This window comes from Copadichromis virginalis, linkage group LG10 (assembly GCF_057382275.1).
Source record: "Copadichromis virginalis isolate Kocher_CV1m ecotype Utaka linkage group LG10, C_Virginalis_male_GT1.1, whole genome shotgun sequence".
Taxonomy (NCBI): Eukaryota; Metazoa; Chordata; class Actinopteri; order Cichliformes; family Cichlidae; genus Copadichromis; species Copadichromis virginalis.
In genome coordinates this window covers 9,364,182-9,379,813 of record NC_140627.1, presented here as the reverse complement: position 1 = coordinate 9,379,813, position 15,632 = coordinate 9,364,182, and the positions used below count along the sequence as shown (strand labels likewise).

The window sequence follows — 15,632 nt, the reverse complement described above, 5'->3', positions numbered from 1 at the left end:
AAGCAATAAGGCATCGATTTGTCCTCGTGATTGTGTGGAATGCAATATGTTTAGATGCCATTTTTTTCAGGCAGAGATAGCATCTAAAAGGAGGAGCTTAGGCTTGCTCATTCATTCAGGGCCATCCCTGAAGGCACATGCTTCAGCCCTGAAAGCGTTTGTGCACTCATGGCAACAAAAAGACTCAATGCAAGAAAAAGAGTAAAGAATAGCTACTCTTACCAATTACATGCTGTTTCAGAAGTTACAGTAAAATCCCCCCCCCCCCCCCCCATCTTTTAAGATTTAACACATTGTCGCTATGCTTGATCTCAGCTACGCTTTAGTCAACATAAAAGTAAAACACTTGCTTATTTTTAAAGCTATTAGGCTATGCTATATTTTTGTTTACTATTAATGAAGTGACTTTTATTCTGATTTATTTGCACATACACAGGTAGGGATGAAGGTGGCTCTGCATAGGTTTATGGCTTTACTGTTTCAAAGTAGAACTAAATATGTTCGTTTTTTTACACTTCACTGTTGCTCTGTATTTCGGATGACAAAAGTAACAAAAACATAATCTTTTTTTGGTTATTTTAAGACTATAACTTCATGCATACAAAAAACAGGAAAAATGAAAATGCTAGCATTAAGTAACAAGTTATCATAACTAGCGCACTGCAGAGTAGCAACATATTGCATATTATTGATTAGACCGAATTATATTTAAATACAATTATATTTAAAGTACATTTATACCTCCATTCCAAGGCTCAGATATATTTTTCAGCTTCACTCAGATTGTTTTGGTCAACAATTACTTAAAAATATCTGCTTTGATAATAAGGTCTGGACTGAGCTGTATACAGTAGCCTCAGCAAAGTTTGACATGCTAAATGAAATGTTCCAAAATCTGTTAAAATAATATGAAACCGTAGACATGAAAAAAAAAAAAACTATTTCATTCATAAACAAAGAGCAGTTGAAAAGAGAATTCTATGGAGTTTTATATTTCCAGAAAAGTGAGGGATTTGCAGGAGATTGGTTTCGTAACAAGAATGCAAGGGGAAAGCAGAAAAATGCTGCATGAGTTTCTGTAATGCACTTCAAAGGTATCTTTTGTTTCTGGTTCAAACATCAGATTCCCCAGTTTGTATGGCAGCTTTTCTGTTACTGTCTGCCTTTAAAGGCATTTCAAAAATCACAATCACCCTTCTATTATCCTGGGAGTAGTAAATGAGCAAACAATGGGGAGATTTTAAAAACACAGTGAGACGAGGCAGAGACAACCTGAATCGCATCACATCTGGGTTGTTTTCTGTGTCTGTGTGAAAAGAGTGGAAAATGTTCATTCCCTCCAAGAAGCAAAGCAAACCTGCCTGTTAGCTCTGAGTGCATAATTGGCTTTAGTGTCAGTGATCTGGTTAGAGCCACGGATTTTATGGAGGCGAAGACAGTTTTGCACTGAAACTACTCAAATAAATACGTGCCTTAGGGTCAGACAGCTCATACTGTTAATAGGAGTTCAATGCTGTTTAATGACTATAGCTAACATTTGTTGGCTCAGTGTTTGACACACATTTAGTGCTTTAGTTTTAGAATCACTGACAGCTGAAAGGCAAACACGTTGATGGCTTTGAGTGGAAAATGTATCCAACCGGTGTGCTTAGAATAATTATATGGAAAAAAGAAGCTGAGAGTGAGTTTTTCAGGAGTAAAGCTTCGTCGCTGAAATCATATTTGATCTGACTTATTGCAGTTAAAACACCCTGCGTATATCCATTGCTGGATATATCTGGAGAAAAGTGGACCATTTCCAGGCTTATGATTCAAAGATGTGAACTGTGCCATTGCTCTTAGCTGGTGCCACATACAATCAGTATTTTAAAAGTGATGCTTTTACAATTACTGTATAGATGTGAGGATTTTTACAAGTTTCCAAAATATTTTAAAAAGCCAATTTTCTATTAAAATACTGAAAATATTCATATATATATGCCACCTGGCCACTGTGCAATGGGTTTGTGTGTTTTTTTCTTCAGCTGCCTGGGCATAAGGACTCCTTGAGTTCATGGAAATAATACTTGCCAGACTCAACTAGGCTTAGCTTGGCCATTCTTATAAGGGTCTTTGAGGTTTTAAGTTACATTTGGAGGTCCAAACTTTACAAATCATGTGGTGCTTAAATTGAGGATTTAAAATGCCTCAAAACAATGAGTTGAAAAGAAGAGAAATAAGCAACAATACCTTGGTTTACACTTGTTTTAGTGTACCATCAAACAAACAACATTCCTGTGTGCACTTCTGGCCAAAAGAGCTTACTTTGACGTATTATTTTGACGTTGGGCTTACCTTCTTTGGTTACACATGGGATATAGCAGCAGTTCTTTCAAAAAGACAGTTAAAAAGAAACAAATGAGACATAAATTGCTATTTATTTTGTTAAAAGTTAATGCCTGAATTATCTACCCAATGTATAGGTCTTAATGATTAGTTTGTTTGTTTTTTAAAAAAGGAACAAATAAATACGTTTTGATGACTATCATTATAAGTCACAAGACAAAAGACAGCAAGATCCATGCTGATGAATCATACATAATAAGTGGTTTATGATTTTCAACCATTTTCTTCCTGAGTGGTTCCTGGTTACCTCAGAACAGTCCGGTACAGGAAAGAGTTCCTCATTTATTAATAAATACTAATTAGTTACTGTTTTCAGGCATCCCAAGCTGTCTTACAGGATTGCTATTACACAATTCATTACTTCATCGTCGTGATTACGTGACTTATATGTTCCCTCAAAGTGAAGAGGGGGATCATAATACTGAGCACTCAATCGCAGCTTGTGCACTGTAGTATCTAGTAATTTTGTGCACCTCACTATGAAGTGTTACTGACGTCTATATTAAACATGCAGAACTGCTGCTGTTGTCTTTTCCATCTTATTGTGATTAAGTGCTTTTCAGTTTTTGGAAAATGAGCTCACAAGCATGACACACAATCTATGAAGTAATGTGATTGCCCATTTTGGAGGAGCAGGTTTTGCACATGTGTCCATCATGTACTTTCTCATTTAACACTTTAGTTTGAGTCACAGTAAGACCATTGGGCTCTGAATCAGCTTTGCTCTGAATTTCACTGGCTCCTCTGTCACCATGTTTCTACATTGTGGATTACACGCTGTAATTTTAAGGTAACAGGAGCTGCAGCTGTGTTCAGTTTTCTCAGTTTCATGTTTAGATGTGTGTGGCTCACAGACCACAGAACGCACACAGCCACAAGACTTTGTCTCAAATTCATGTCAAGAACCAGACATTTTCAAAGACACAAAAAATGTCAGGGCAAATTTTAAGGTTGTGGGGAATTATTCTTATTTTTTAAATGATATGATCTATAAGAAGAATACTAAATCTGAAGAAAGGTTAGGAGGGCAGTCATACTGCAATTGCACAAATCTTTTGGAGAACTTTGCCCGATATGATTTTACATATTGAACCTTGAAAGAATCAAGTACCAGAGAAGCTCCAGACTTACAGTGATAACTTAAAGACATGCATAATTTGCTAAATAATGAGTATTTACTACACTACTACACTGAGGACATTTTGTGCATTCTATTTTGAATTTCTGGTGACTTTTGTCAATTTATGCTGGAAAAAACATAGGTTATTAGGATGGGTTGGGTTTGTTTGTCCTTCCTTCTGAAATCCAGCCCTGTGCAAAGCAAACGTCAAAGAAAGTTTAAAAAAAAGTGAAGAAGTAAAAGATAAATGGCACTTTGATAGTTTTTTTTTTCTTTTTTACTCTGTAAGCCACTAAAAAGACTAAAAGTCTGGATCTGAAGACAGGCCTCTGAGCGAGCTAAATAGTACCAAATCCAACTTGAAAATCATCTTAAACAATTTGAAGTGGTTTTACAAATCCATAAACTGCACTTATATCTGCACCTGATGTTTGGAGAGCGTTTATTGGAAAGATTAATCATGACGCAAACCTTACCTATCAAAAAGGCTGAGGTCTTTTTTTTAATCCGACAAGACATAAAAAGAAAATAGGTTTGTACCCTGTGGAATTTTACTAAAAAAAGAAGAAGAAAAAAGAAAGAAAAAAGAAAAAGCTGTGGTGGGCCCATAAAAATGTGATGGGCTGCACACATGCAAGTCTGATGTAAAACAACCAGAGGCAGAAAGGCTAACATTACATTGTTTTGTGTGAAGTCTTCTTAACATGCCTTTTGGCGTGATGACAAATAGAACTTGATTATTAAAGTACACATATTAAATTGGCGCCTTGGTTTTATTGTAACCTATTGGAGGGGAAAGTGCCATGTTTGACGGACACAGAGTCCTTCCCTGAATTCCCTTTTAATCAACTACAAGTCGAGCGCCTGACTCTGAACATCTCAGTTTAGGAGGAGTTTGTGAGTCCTGCGGCTCACCTAGGACCTTTTACCAAAACGCTTTTCACAACGTGAGAGTTGGGCTGTTGTGCTGCTGAGAACTGCGAAGACTTTTTGACGTGCAAAGTCCAGTATCCTGGCAAAGCAAACACTTTCTGGGACATGAGCCAAACGAGCAGACAGTTATTTTGTGCCAAAATCTGGCCAGAGGATAGGAAATCATACACAGGCAACGTCGTGACCGCTGCCAGTATGGCGCAAAAAACTGAAGAAAGTCGCGTCTATTTCACCAAAACCCCGACTGGAAGCAGTGCCGGGAGTTTGGCAGAATCCGAGAATGCAAACCTGTACGGATCCGGAAACATTATTCCGCTAGCCTGTGACATGGAGAAACGCTGCTGCCAGACAGCTGCTGCTCCTCAGGAGGAGTTAAGCGCTGAGTGCCGAGTGGGCGACATTCGCTCCTTTTCTGCCTGCGCCACAATCTCAGAAACAGCCAGGGAGCTCTGCAAAGCTGTGTCCGTGTCTCTGGGTCTGACCATGGAGTCCGGTGACACGAGCGAGGCGCACGTTTCTCTCCCGCCGTGTGCCGCAAATGACCAAATGAGCGCAGAGTATTTATTCGGGGTGGAAGCCGTGCCTGCGAACTGTCCCGGAGCCCCGGCTTCTCTCTCCGAGTACAGGTGTCCCGAGCGAGATGAGCGCCCGCCACACGACCACAAGCAACAGGTGAAAATGTTCAAAAGTTCAGAGCCCGCGGCGGCTTTTCATCACCTTACTTCCACGGCGACATCTGTGAACGCGCAAAACTTCACGCTGTGCCTGGCTGATGACATAACTCCGAAAGAGATAGATCATCTGGACATAGCGTGCGCTGCCTCTTGCCCTTACGCCCCAGCTGCGCCGGAGCCTTTGGCACAGTTCGGCCCCGCGGCTGCACAGAGGCCATGCGGAGCTTACAACTCCGTGGAGGAAGCCGGAGACGTCGTGGATGCCGTGGAGAATAGGTCCACGGGGTTTCAGGCAGAACGGTACGGCGTCAAAGTCAAATCTGAGGGAAGTGCATCTGCAGGGGCGTCGTGGGTCAGCAGGCCTAATTACAGCTTCGGCGACAAGTACAACTCGCAGTTTTGGGGGTCGAGGCAGTGCATGAACGTGCAGAGCTCGGGAGCGAACTCCCCGTTTATATGCAATCCATATGACGGGACCGTAATGCGCCGTGAACAGTGGTACCCTGGCGGGATGCTGAGGACGCCTTATCCCAACTCCAACTACATGAAGGGTGAAGTCGGCGAATGGCTGGATGTCACTTACAACGACACCAGGTGAGCTTTAGTCGGCTGGTAATAGTAATTTTACGTGATTACAATATAAATATGTATTTCATATTGCAGTATAACCAAAGGTTGAACAGTTCTAGGTGTAATTGCGAGCCAAACGTTCTACTTTATATATATATATATATTCAAACTCAGGACCACAGGTTGACCCTTTGTCCCTTAGGGGGCTTGAGGGTCTGTCTCTGACCAGGATTAGATCACCAATCCACAGACTGACAAACAGCAAAAGGCAACTGATACTACACCACATATCAATTTCTTTACTGTCTCTGTGTGTGTGTGCGTGTGTGCGCGTATTTCTTTTTTCTTTGTTGTTGTTGTTCTTTTATTGATGCAGGAAACATTTACCCCACACTTGTTTTTTCTGGTTCCAAACCATAGTGGCAAACTGAACAGACTGTTTAAAAAAAATTCCCTGCTGAGAAAATGTGTAGGCAGAAGTTTCAGGCTCCAATCTAGAAATACACCTGCTTCACATATTTGGCGATTTTACAGTAACCCAGAGCTGCTGATTTTATACACTGTGTGAAAGTCTAATTTTTTAAAAAAGACAATAATTGAAGTATGCCAAACTGATTATAGCTACAACAAAAAAAAAAAGGAGATCAAAGCGATACATGGAAACATTTTAACAACCCTTTTCCTCCAAACATTTGTAATGAATAAAGTTTGATTCTATTTTTAATAAAAAAAAAATTCTGAATAAAGTGAATGAGAGAGTGTTGTATGTATTCAGATGATAGTGGATGTATTCATTTCATAAAGTCAGATGATGACAGAGTGGAGAAAAAGGGGGAAAATCACTGCTTGACTTTTTCTTCAAGTTTGTTTGTTCCTTGACTATTGTAAATGTTAGTCCCCATGATTTTGAATTCTGACAAAAAAGATGAGGCAGTTTATAGTAGAGATGGACCGATCCGATATTACGTATCGGTATCGGTCCGATACTGACCTAAATTACTGGATCGGATATCGGAGAAAAATAAAAAATGTAATCCGATCCATTAAATATCACGAAAGCACCTCACAAAACTTGCAACACGCCGTAACTCACCTCAGAACGTTAGCACATCGGAGCAGTATGCATCACGTGATAGAGCGGCTGTGGCATGCGGGACCTGTAGGTGGTCTGGATAGCATTTGGAGCTTCGCTAGCAACCTGGCATTTCATCTCCGACAAAGTTATCCCAGAGAGAAGTAAAGCAAGTGTGTAAGTCCATCTCTGAATGTTTGTAAAGCATTCCCACGTTAAGGTTAAGACTGCCTCTCGCTCTCCGGCTGCTACTTCAATCGTGAAACTGCTTAAATGATCAGCTGATCGGCTTTTCTGTAGCGAGTCTGTCTTTCTTGTTTGTTTTTGGCCCACTTTGCACCAGAAAGAGGAAACCAGCGGCTGAACAACAGCAGCACGTTTAAGCTTGATAAGCTGTTGTTAGAATTTATTTAATATTACTTTCTACACCAGGATCGTTTTCTACGTAGCTGACGCTGGTAACTGTGCAGGGGCGGATCTAGCAAAGTTTAGCCAGGGGGGCCGATAGGGCATTAACTGGGAAAAGGGGGCACAAAGACATACTTTTCTTTCTTATTCTCATTTAAAATGTCTAGCTTTTAATAAATAATTATCTGACACCCAAAGTTTTAATTTGATGTAAAACGAATAGAAGTCAATTACTGTATATAGTGACTATTAAGTCTAATATATATACCCTAGTAAGCTATAGTACTTTTTCCTTTGGGAAGGTACCATCTGTGCAGTCTGCAATTTTGTTGAAGAAAGATGTTGAATCTATTTAATATTTCTGTGCATTTTTTTTCACACTGCATCAAATTAAGGTTGATTACGTCGATTAAGCATCATGAGGTGGAGCGTGAGGGGTGGTTCCCTATTTTTTATTTATTTATTTTTGTTGTTGCTGGGAGTTGGAACCCTATTAGTTAGGTTGCTTAATATTTACGCTAAGTACTCTTTAAAATACCAGAATAGGGAGAATGGTGTAGGTCTAAGTTTATTAGATTGATCAGTATTGCTGAACTATGAAATATTTTTTTTGTATACAGGTATAACAGAATAGCTTTAGTGTAGTTGTTGTTTTAAACTTGAGTATGAACTTGCAGACTTGCAAAATGCAGCAAGATATTTTAAAAAACAGTTTTGTTGATTAAAAAACACTATATCGGATTCATATCGGTATCGGCAGATATCCAAATTTATGATATCGGTATCGGTATCGGACATAAAAAAGTGGTATCGTGCCATCTCTAGTTTATAGACAAACATTTGTATTACCCGACAGTGACCTTGGTGGCTGTACCTGAAAATAAGATTTAGTTTAACTTAATTTACCTGGGCCACTGGGTGATGTTTCACATCAGTTTGGCTCTAGCTAAGCATTCAAAGTTAATGTGATAAAGAGATGCAGACAGTCTTGTTTTAGCGAGAAGATTTTGATGTTTCTGTGGCACAAAAGTGGGAATAATTAACAACACAAGTTAACAAAAAACCCCAAGCCACACGCACAGTTGGTGCTTTCGTAGTTTCAAATGTTTCTGAGTGTGTCAGGTTCTTAAAATCTCTCAACACATTTTAGTTCAGACTATAAAGCACCCAAAGTGGTGCCCACTTTGGGTGACTGACAGCCATCGTGTGACGTGCATGCCACACAGAGGTGTTGTCTGCTGGTGTTGTGCAGAGCTTTCTCAAATTCACCTGGGTGAATGATTGTTAGTGCAGTCAGAAAAGGGACACTGTTTCCTTTGGCTGTTAGTGTTCAGTACCGCATAGCTGTCTGCGTGGTGTAAAGTGAATTTCTGTACAAAGCTGCTGAGAGGAGGTGTAGCAGTGTGGTCTGCCTAATCTACTGAGCAGTCAACCCAAGAAGGTCATTTTTGAAACCATGTTATATCTACCTATATATTTTTTAATCTATAAAAAAAATTTCCAGAATTAACTTGTCAGTCTACTTCTTTAACTTTTCATACTTTCACCCAGGAACTGATCCCTGTGTGTAGAGAAGGGTAATGGAAAGTTTTATGGATTTTTTTCACTTAGACATTACTGGGTTTTAATTTTGTTCCACTTTTTCACTTCTAATGATTACATCGTGTTGTATTATTGTGAAACATGGCTAACAAACCTAGAGTAGCAAGACTGACTTGGGGCAGATATTTAATGCTCAGTGAAAACAGCTCAGTTGATGTTGATGGGTTAGCTCAGGTTTAAAACAATAATTTACGATACTAGAACATGTGTCGTAGATGGGAGTGTTCCTTGTGGGGAAATGATTGTGTTGTATTTTTGATAAATGCATTAAAAAAGGAATTCCTATATAAAATGGAATAAAATGGGGTCATAGATGACCTCACTCGCTCTTTCTAGGCACTAAAACAGCTTGATTGCTCAAGGTTTAAACTGAAAAGACTCCCAGCCCTTGCATGTTTACCTTCTGGCAGAAGATATGTATTATTTTAGTTTTATGGTAATTTGCCTTGACTGAATGTTTACCTGTAGCGGAGGCAGCGTGGAGTGGTGGGAAGGTTATTCTCTGAATGTAATTGGTTACAGATTATTACTTACCATTTAAAAATGTAGCAAGGGTTTGGTTCATGAAAGCAGTGCCATCATTTGCTTTTTGATGACTTTTTACATAAATGATTTAGACTGAAACATTTTCTACAGGGTTTCCTCAGCTTTGATAGCCAGCATTTCACTGAAATACATTTCATTGTATTTCACTGCTGGTAAACCGGCCTTATTCTGTACAGGGATGTTAGCTCCTTTATGATTTCAGAAAGGAAATATTGTTGAATTCTAGCACTGAAAGGCATTCTTGGCCACTGGCCTTGTTGAGGTCAGCTGTTTGCAGGCATGGCAGACTCAGGATGTTTAAAGCAATGCACATTGTTTGATTGACAGGCCTGAAATTGTGTAAATTCAAGCAGCAGAGTGAATCAAAACAACAAAAAGAAAGCACATGGCTGTTAGGACATGAATGTCAGATCTGGAAATTGCAGATCAGCTGGTGGAGATGCCTGAGGATTGTGTAGAGGTCTACGAAAAGAATTGCTATACCTTCTCTTTTGATTTATCACCATAGTCAGTATTGTCTTTATATCACCGTGGTCTTAATTGTCAGTTTCTACTTTAGGTTGTGACTACCACATATGCGCGCACTCACACACACATATGCGCACACACACGCGTGCACACACACATACACACACACATCCAGTACACCATGGTAACCTTCACCTAGTCTCCCTTATGTACAATATTGGCAAGTGCAATTTTTCTTATGCAACATAGTATTTTATTCTATTTTGTACAGTATGTTATTCTATTTTTTCTTATTCTATTCTATTGTTTTTTCTTAATTTTTGATGGTCTTAACTTTGTACTGTCCGCTGTCTGCTGTGACCAAACAAATTTCCCACGTGACTAATAAAGGTTTATCTTATCTTAACATGACAAATCACTAACAGATGAGTGCAGTGTTCTCAGGGCCACAGTGAGATTTGGCACTTATGTTTGGTGTAAGAAAAAAACAAGATGGCAGCAGTAAAAATGTTCAGCATGAGGCTTTAGAAATGGACGTCCACAAACCGATTTATGTTTCCTAATCCTATTTTTATATGTATTCAATGGCACTTTCAAACGAATGGAGCTTGTCTAGATGTAAAGAGAGAGCTCTAAGGTGCAAACTTTCTTACACTTGATGCCACTGACCTCTGAGGGTATTGACTGGCGTTTTATGGGGAAGATTCCAAAGTAGGCATTCCTGCATGGTGGCAAGATGCAAAGCACGAATCTGATCACAATGTAGATAGCAAGTTAGAGTAACACAAAACAGAAAATTAGAAAGCGAAAGCAGCTGATCTGTGACAGATCAGTAGGTCCTCACACTCAGTTCAGAGAGGTTATGTGGTTTATAGTTTAGACCATGAGGACACTGAGTGAGCGAGACATTGCTTAATGTCTGAAGCCCTTTCAAAACCCTGCTTATACAGTTTTCCAAGTCAAGCTTGTCTTGTCTTTTTTATCTATCTATACACAACATAAACACGATTCAAGACTTAAGGTGCAGGATGTTTTGTACAATTGCACCACTACAAAAACTGGGAGATGTTTGAGGAGCAATGAATGGAACACTTTTGGATATTAAAAAAATACAAAAGTAGGAAAGAAAAGTTGAAATAAATAAATAACATAGCCAGTTGTAAACACATTCAGCCTTTGTTTAGCAACCAAAGCAATGATCTCCTGTTCATTTGCAAAAAGCTGATCTCTGCTGAACTCTTTTTCCTGTCACCACATTGCTAAAATCTCTCTTATGCCATGAGCGAGAGCCTGCTTTTTTTACCTTTTGTTGCTGCTTCTTAGATTTGGTTTTAACAGAAAGATTTTGTGCCTTGCTATCATTTAGTTTGGAAAAAATGCATTGCAATAGTTATGTGTATATGTTGCAGTTACACCTGCTGTGAGCATGAGGAACATCTGTGTGGTTTTACTGCAAAGCAGAGCTGAGAAAACTCAGGCATGCTTTTACCCATTTGGACCTCGTGGCAGTGAGCTGCACAGCTGGATGGAGTTATTTAGCCAGGCAATTATGTAAAGTTGTAGTTTTGATTAAATTCTGGGACTACGCCTGATGGAAAGTCAAGACATTTTACCTACTATGAGAAAAAAAATAATTTTAACAAAATGCTTTAATTTTTCAATTTGTAATTTAATAGTTGTTAAATACAGTTTAGTATTACCATGTGATATTTCTTGTTTACTGCACTTTGTTGTTAAACCTTCCAGAGTTCCAGTTTTAGACAAAGAGATTATTTATTGAAACTTTCACAGCATTAAAACTGCATTTTCAGCGCTGTGAATGCTGCAGACCTCAATGATTCGCAGTAGTTAAGTTTTTGGAAACAAACCCCCTGGGACATATATGGGATCGGAAGTGCGACACGGCGGCAGTCTGGTAGATATGTGAAGGATTCTGGTTAAAATCTTAATAGGAGTAGTTTTGAGCAGCAATTTTCTACAAAAATAACTTGTGATTGGTTGGTTACCCTTTGACATTAATTGGTAGTGCAGAAAAATAGCAACCAGCCAAGCTTTGAAGAATTTTACAAGACTGGTAACAAAGAGCAGGAAATGGACACAGAATGTTTCTGTTTCGTCTGCGTGTGGAGTCAACCAAGTATGCAGAGTGGCAGCACAAATGGCAGCGAGAGGCTTGCATAGTACAGTAACTCAGTAAAGAAACCTACTCGGTGATTATTATTATTATACAGTACTTAAAGTAAATGCGATCTCTGTCAAATCAGGCCATAATACTTCATGCTCGACTAGCGCCTCTTGCATGTGAAGGATGAGTCATGACCACATAAATGAATGAAAACAGATGTTTACCAATTTATTTAGTTCCATCCCGGAACACTACAAAAACAAGCTGAACTGACTATGACCAAATAGGAACCATCTTAAACATTTTACTCGATTGTGTCTGATCAAGCATGGAGGTGGCTGTTGCAGGACAATTTTTGCTAATTATTGCAACAGAAAAAGTCTCATTTAACCTGTGAAAGTTATCTATTTGTACTTTTACGTTGTAGCAAAATACTACCTTGAGGTATATGCTTCAAGGTAAAGAGTAAACCTGAATAATATCTGTTCATTTTGGAAATATTTAAATGGTCACTATTGTCACAGGCTGGGTCTCCGACCCAGCACTCTGAGTTTTCTTTGTATTTTTTGATATGTTATTAGTTTGTGTTATTTCCTATTTGCCTTTAGTTTAGGCAGTTATTGTTCCTGGGTTTTCTATGTTTTGGGGTTTTCTATTTATTTCATCACGTATTAGGTCTGTTAAGTTGTGTTGTCATTTCCTGTTTTATTCTGACAATGTCATGTGTTCTTTGTTCATTGTATTTAGCTTTCCTCTCCTGGTCCTGTCATTAGGTTTATGTCTGTCAGCTGTTTTCCCCCATGTGTCGCCACTTCCCCTGATCACCTCATGTCTGTATTTAAGCCTTTTGTTTTCTTCATGCCATTGTCAGTTCGTCTGTTTATTCTCACCATAGTCATAGCCTGTTTATTTTTCCACCTCGGTCATAGTTATAGTTTTTGGTCTTAGTACCTTTAGTGTTTTGTTTCTTAGTGTTTTGTCAGTTCAGTGTTTTGTTTCTTAGTGTTTTGCCTGTTTGCTTTGGTCTCTTGGTTCATTTCCTGCCGTCATCGCAATAAAGGTTCACTTTTCTGTTAATCATTACTATTCCTCATCATCATCTGCTTTTGGGTCCTGTTTCCGCACACATCGGCGCACCCCGCTGTGACAACTATACCAATTATATTCAAATGTAATTATTCAGAAGATGACATCAGAGTGTTTAAAACGTCAAATGCTGAAGGCTAAGTGTGTATATTGTTAAACTCTGATGTTTGTTTTTTTGTATTTTAAAATTGCAATAAAGGTCAAATAAAACCATATAGCATGCAGTCAGACACACATAAATGCCACACTCCGCTGTGGTGTGTGAGTGAGCATACGACTGACAACAACAATAATGTAAAAGTTTATATCAGGCATATTTGCATGTATCTATTTTTCATCCTTTTACTGAATTTTGCTCTGTCTAAAGTAATTATTTTAATGGGACTGCCTGATTAGGTGGAAATGTCTAATAAGTGTTTATAACAATTTCTCTTTGGACTACATCATCTGGCCTGGATGTTAGCACGATCCAGGTGATTGGCACGATAGCTTAGGAATTTTTCAAACATGAATCTTTTGTCATTAACTGTGCCCTAAAGTACCTGGCGTCCTAAAACTGTATGTAAACACATAAGTTAAAACAAGTGAGCACCACGCAGGTCAGCACATTTTCAAGGATTCACACAAATCCACAGAGTAAGTAACTAGAGTAACTTTATAGTAGATAAAAAGCGTGTTCCCCATCAGGCTTTATTCAAGAAAAAATAAAGCCAGTCTCCCTGTTAAAAAAAAAAAAAAAAGAAACATGTTGCACTTGTTCTACCAGTGAACCAATCTTGCTAGCTTCCTGTTTTCAATAAAAGAGTTAAATGTGGTTAGCCCAGATAATTTGCCTATTACAGTGTCTTTAAATACAGCAAAAAGCTGGATCAGTAAGTTATTTTCAAAAAAGGAAAGTACCGCATGCCTTAGGATATACACAATTATGCATAATAGGATACCACATTTTGGCTGGCTGGGTTAAGAGAAAATTGTCACCTTCTCTGTTAACACATTATGTGCAAATCTGATCAGTTCAAGCTCTCATCTGTCAGTTGGGATTATTAGCGGCCTCTTTTGTTCTGTGCGCCGAGCATTGGCATATTGACATGCATATTTTTCACATTTATCATCAGCAGATCCTGGGCTACAAAAGAATACTAGGTTGCTCTGTATAATCTCAACTCTCGTTGCTCAAACTGTCATCTTTTAATCACAACCAAGCCGGACCTACGTGTCGAAGAAATCTAATTAGACTTTGTGTGTTAGTGTTAAGCATTAAATAAATGTGAAGCTTTGAACAAAAGGGCCCTTCCTTAAAACACTTAAGTCTACTGTAACAGAGCTCATATAAAAATGAATTCAAATTAGATTTGCTGCTTATTATTATAAAGTTGTCAAAGCCCAGATGCATACGTGTCATGCTCGAGTTTTCCCATTCTGATAGAATATTTTATTTATTCTTAAAATCAGTCAGGACACAGTGAGGCTCTTCACTTCATGCTTGTCTCTTTTACACCGAACCTTGATATCTGAGTAGCACGTCACCGAGGCAGCATTGTGTCTGAGTTGTCTCCAATCTCTCTGTGTCCAAGGTTGCAGCTCACTCAACTCACCCCAGCCCCCCTCCGTACCATAGCCACGGTGCTTCAGTCTTTCCCACACTTTCATCATCGGCCTGTCCTCTTTTTTATAACTACCTAACTACCTAACTACTAGAGTTTACCATGGGTCTTGGGTATGAGTGAATTAAGTAGCTTACTTGTGGTATAGTATGAGTTTAATTTCGTGTGGGATAAAAATGGTTTATGATTTTATAAATGGCTTGTTTTGGGGGGGGGGGGTTTGTGTTTGACTGCAGGTTTGAGTCCAGTAGAGAACACATGTTTCCCATGGAGTTCTTCTTTCCCCCACAGAGGACATGCCTTATCTGCTCGGACGAGGCATCTGGCTGCCATTACGGCGCACTCACCTGTGGCAGCTGCAAGGTTTTCTTCAAAAGGGCTGCCGAAGGTAAATCCCAACTGGGCTGTGAGTTTTATGCCAGTCCACTTGAGATTCTGGCTCTTTATTCTACACATTAATAGTTCCTAAAGAGTTTTGTGTTTGCTCATGGTTGTCTTCAGTTTAAGTGATTTACATTTTTTTACATTGTTTCACGGTTTCTCCTGTAGGCAAGCAGAAATACCTGTGTGCCAGCAAGAATGACTGCACTATTGATAAGCTAAGAAGAAAGAACTGCCCCTCCTGTCGCCTGAAGAAGTGCTTTGAAGCTGGGATGACTCTTGGAGGTGGGATGGATTTTTGCAAAGAAGCAGCTAATACTTGTTGACTTGATGCTATGGTTTATAATGGTATATAATATATATATATATACATATATATGTGTGTGTGTGTGTGTGTGTGTGTGTGTGTGTGTGTGTGTGTGTGTGTGTATATAAAAAAAAAAGAGAGAGAGAGAGAGAGAGAGAGAGAGAGAGGAAAAAAAGATGAACAAAGCACTACAAAAAAAGTGAAACCCTGAAAGTGACACTATTAATGGTTTCCTCAGACCAAGTATTTTATTCTTTCTGCACTGCACATCTTATCTGGCTCTCTTCAATTGCAGCATCATCACAATAGGGGATGTTACTGATAATCAAGCCCCTGACTGAGCTGCCATGC

At 39.0% G+C, this 15,632-nt stretch overlaps 1 protein-coding gene across 1 annotated transcript in view; it reads left to right on the top strand.

Annotated features, from left to right (window-relative positions):
- The first annotated feature begins 4,099 nt into the window (after positions 1 to 4,099).
- Positions 4,100 to 15,632, top strand: part of ar (androgen receptor) — a 30,344-nt gene continuing 18,811 nt past the window's right edge. The window contains exons 1-3 of the mRNA XM_085469711.1: positions 4,100 to 5,706; positions 14,830 to 14,981; positions 15,143 to 15,259. Coding sequence (XP_085325837.1) covers positions 4,544 to 5,706; positions 14,830 to 14,981; positions 15,143 to 15,259 — 1,432 coding nt within the window. The 5' untranslated portion in view covers positions 4,100 to 4,543. The remainder of the gene's footprint in view (positions 5,707 to 14,829; positions 14,982 to 15,142; positions 15,260 to 15,632) is intronic.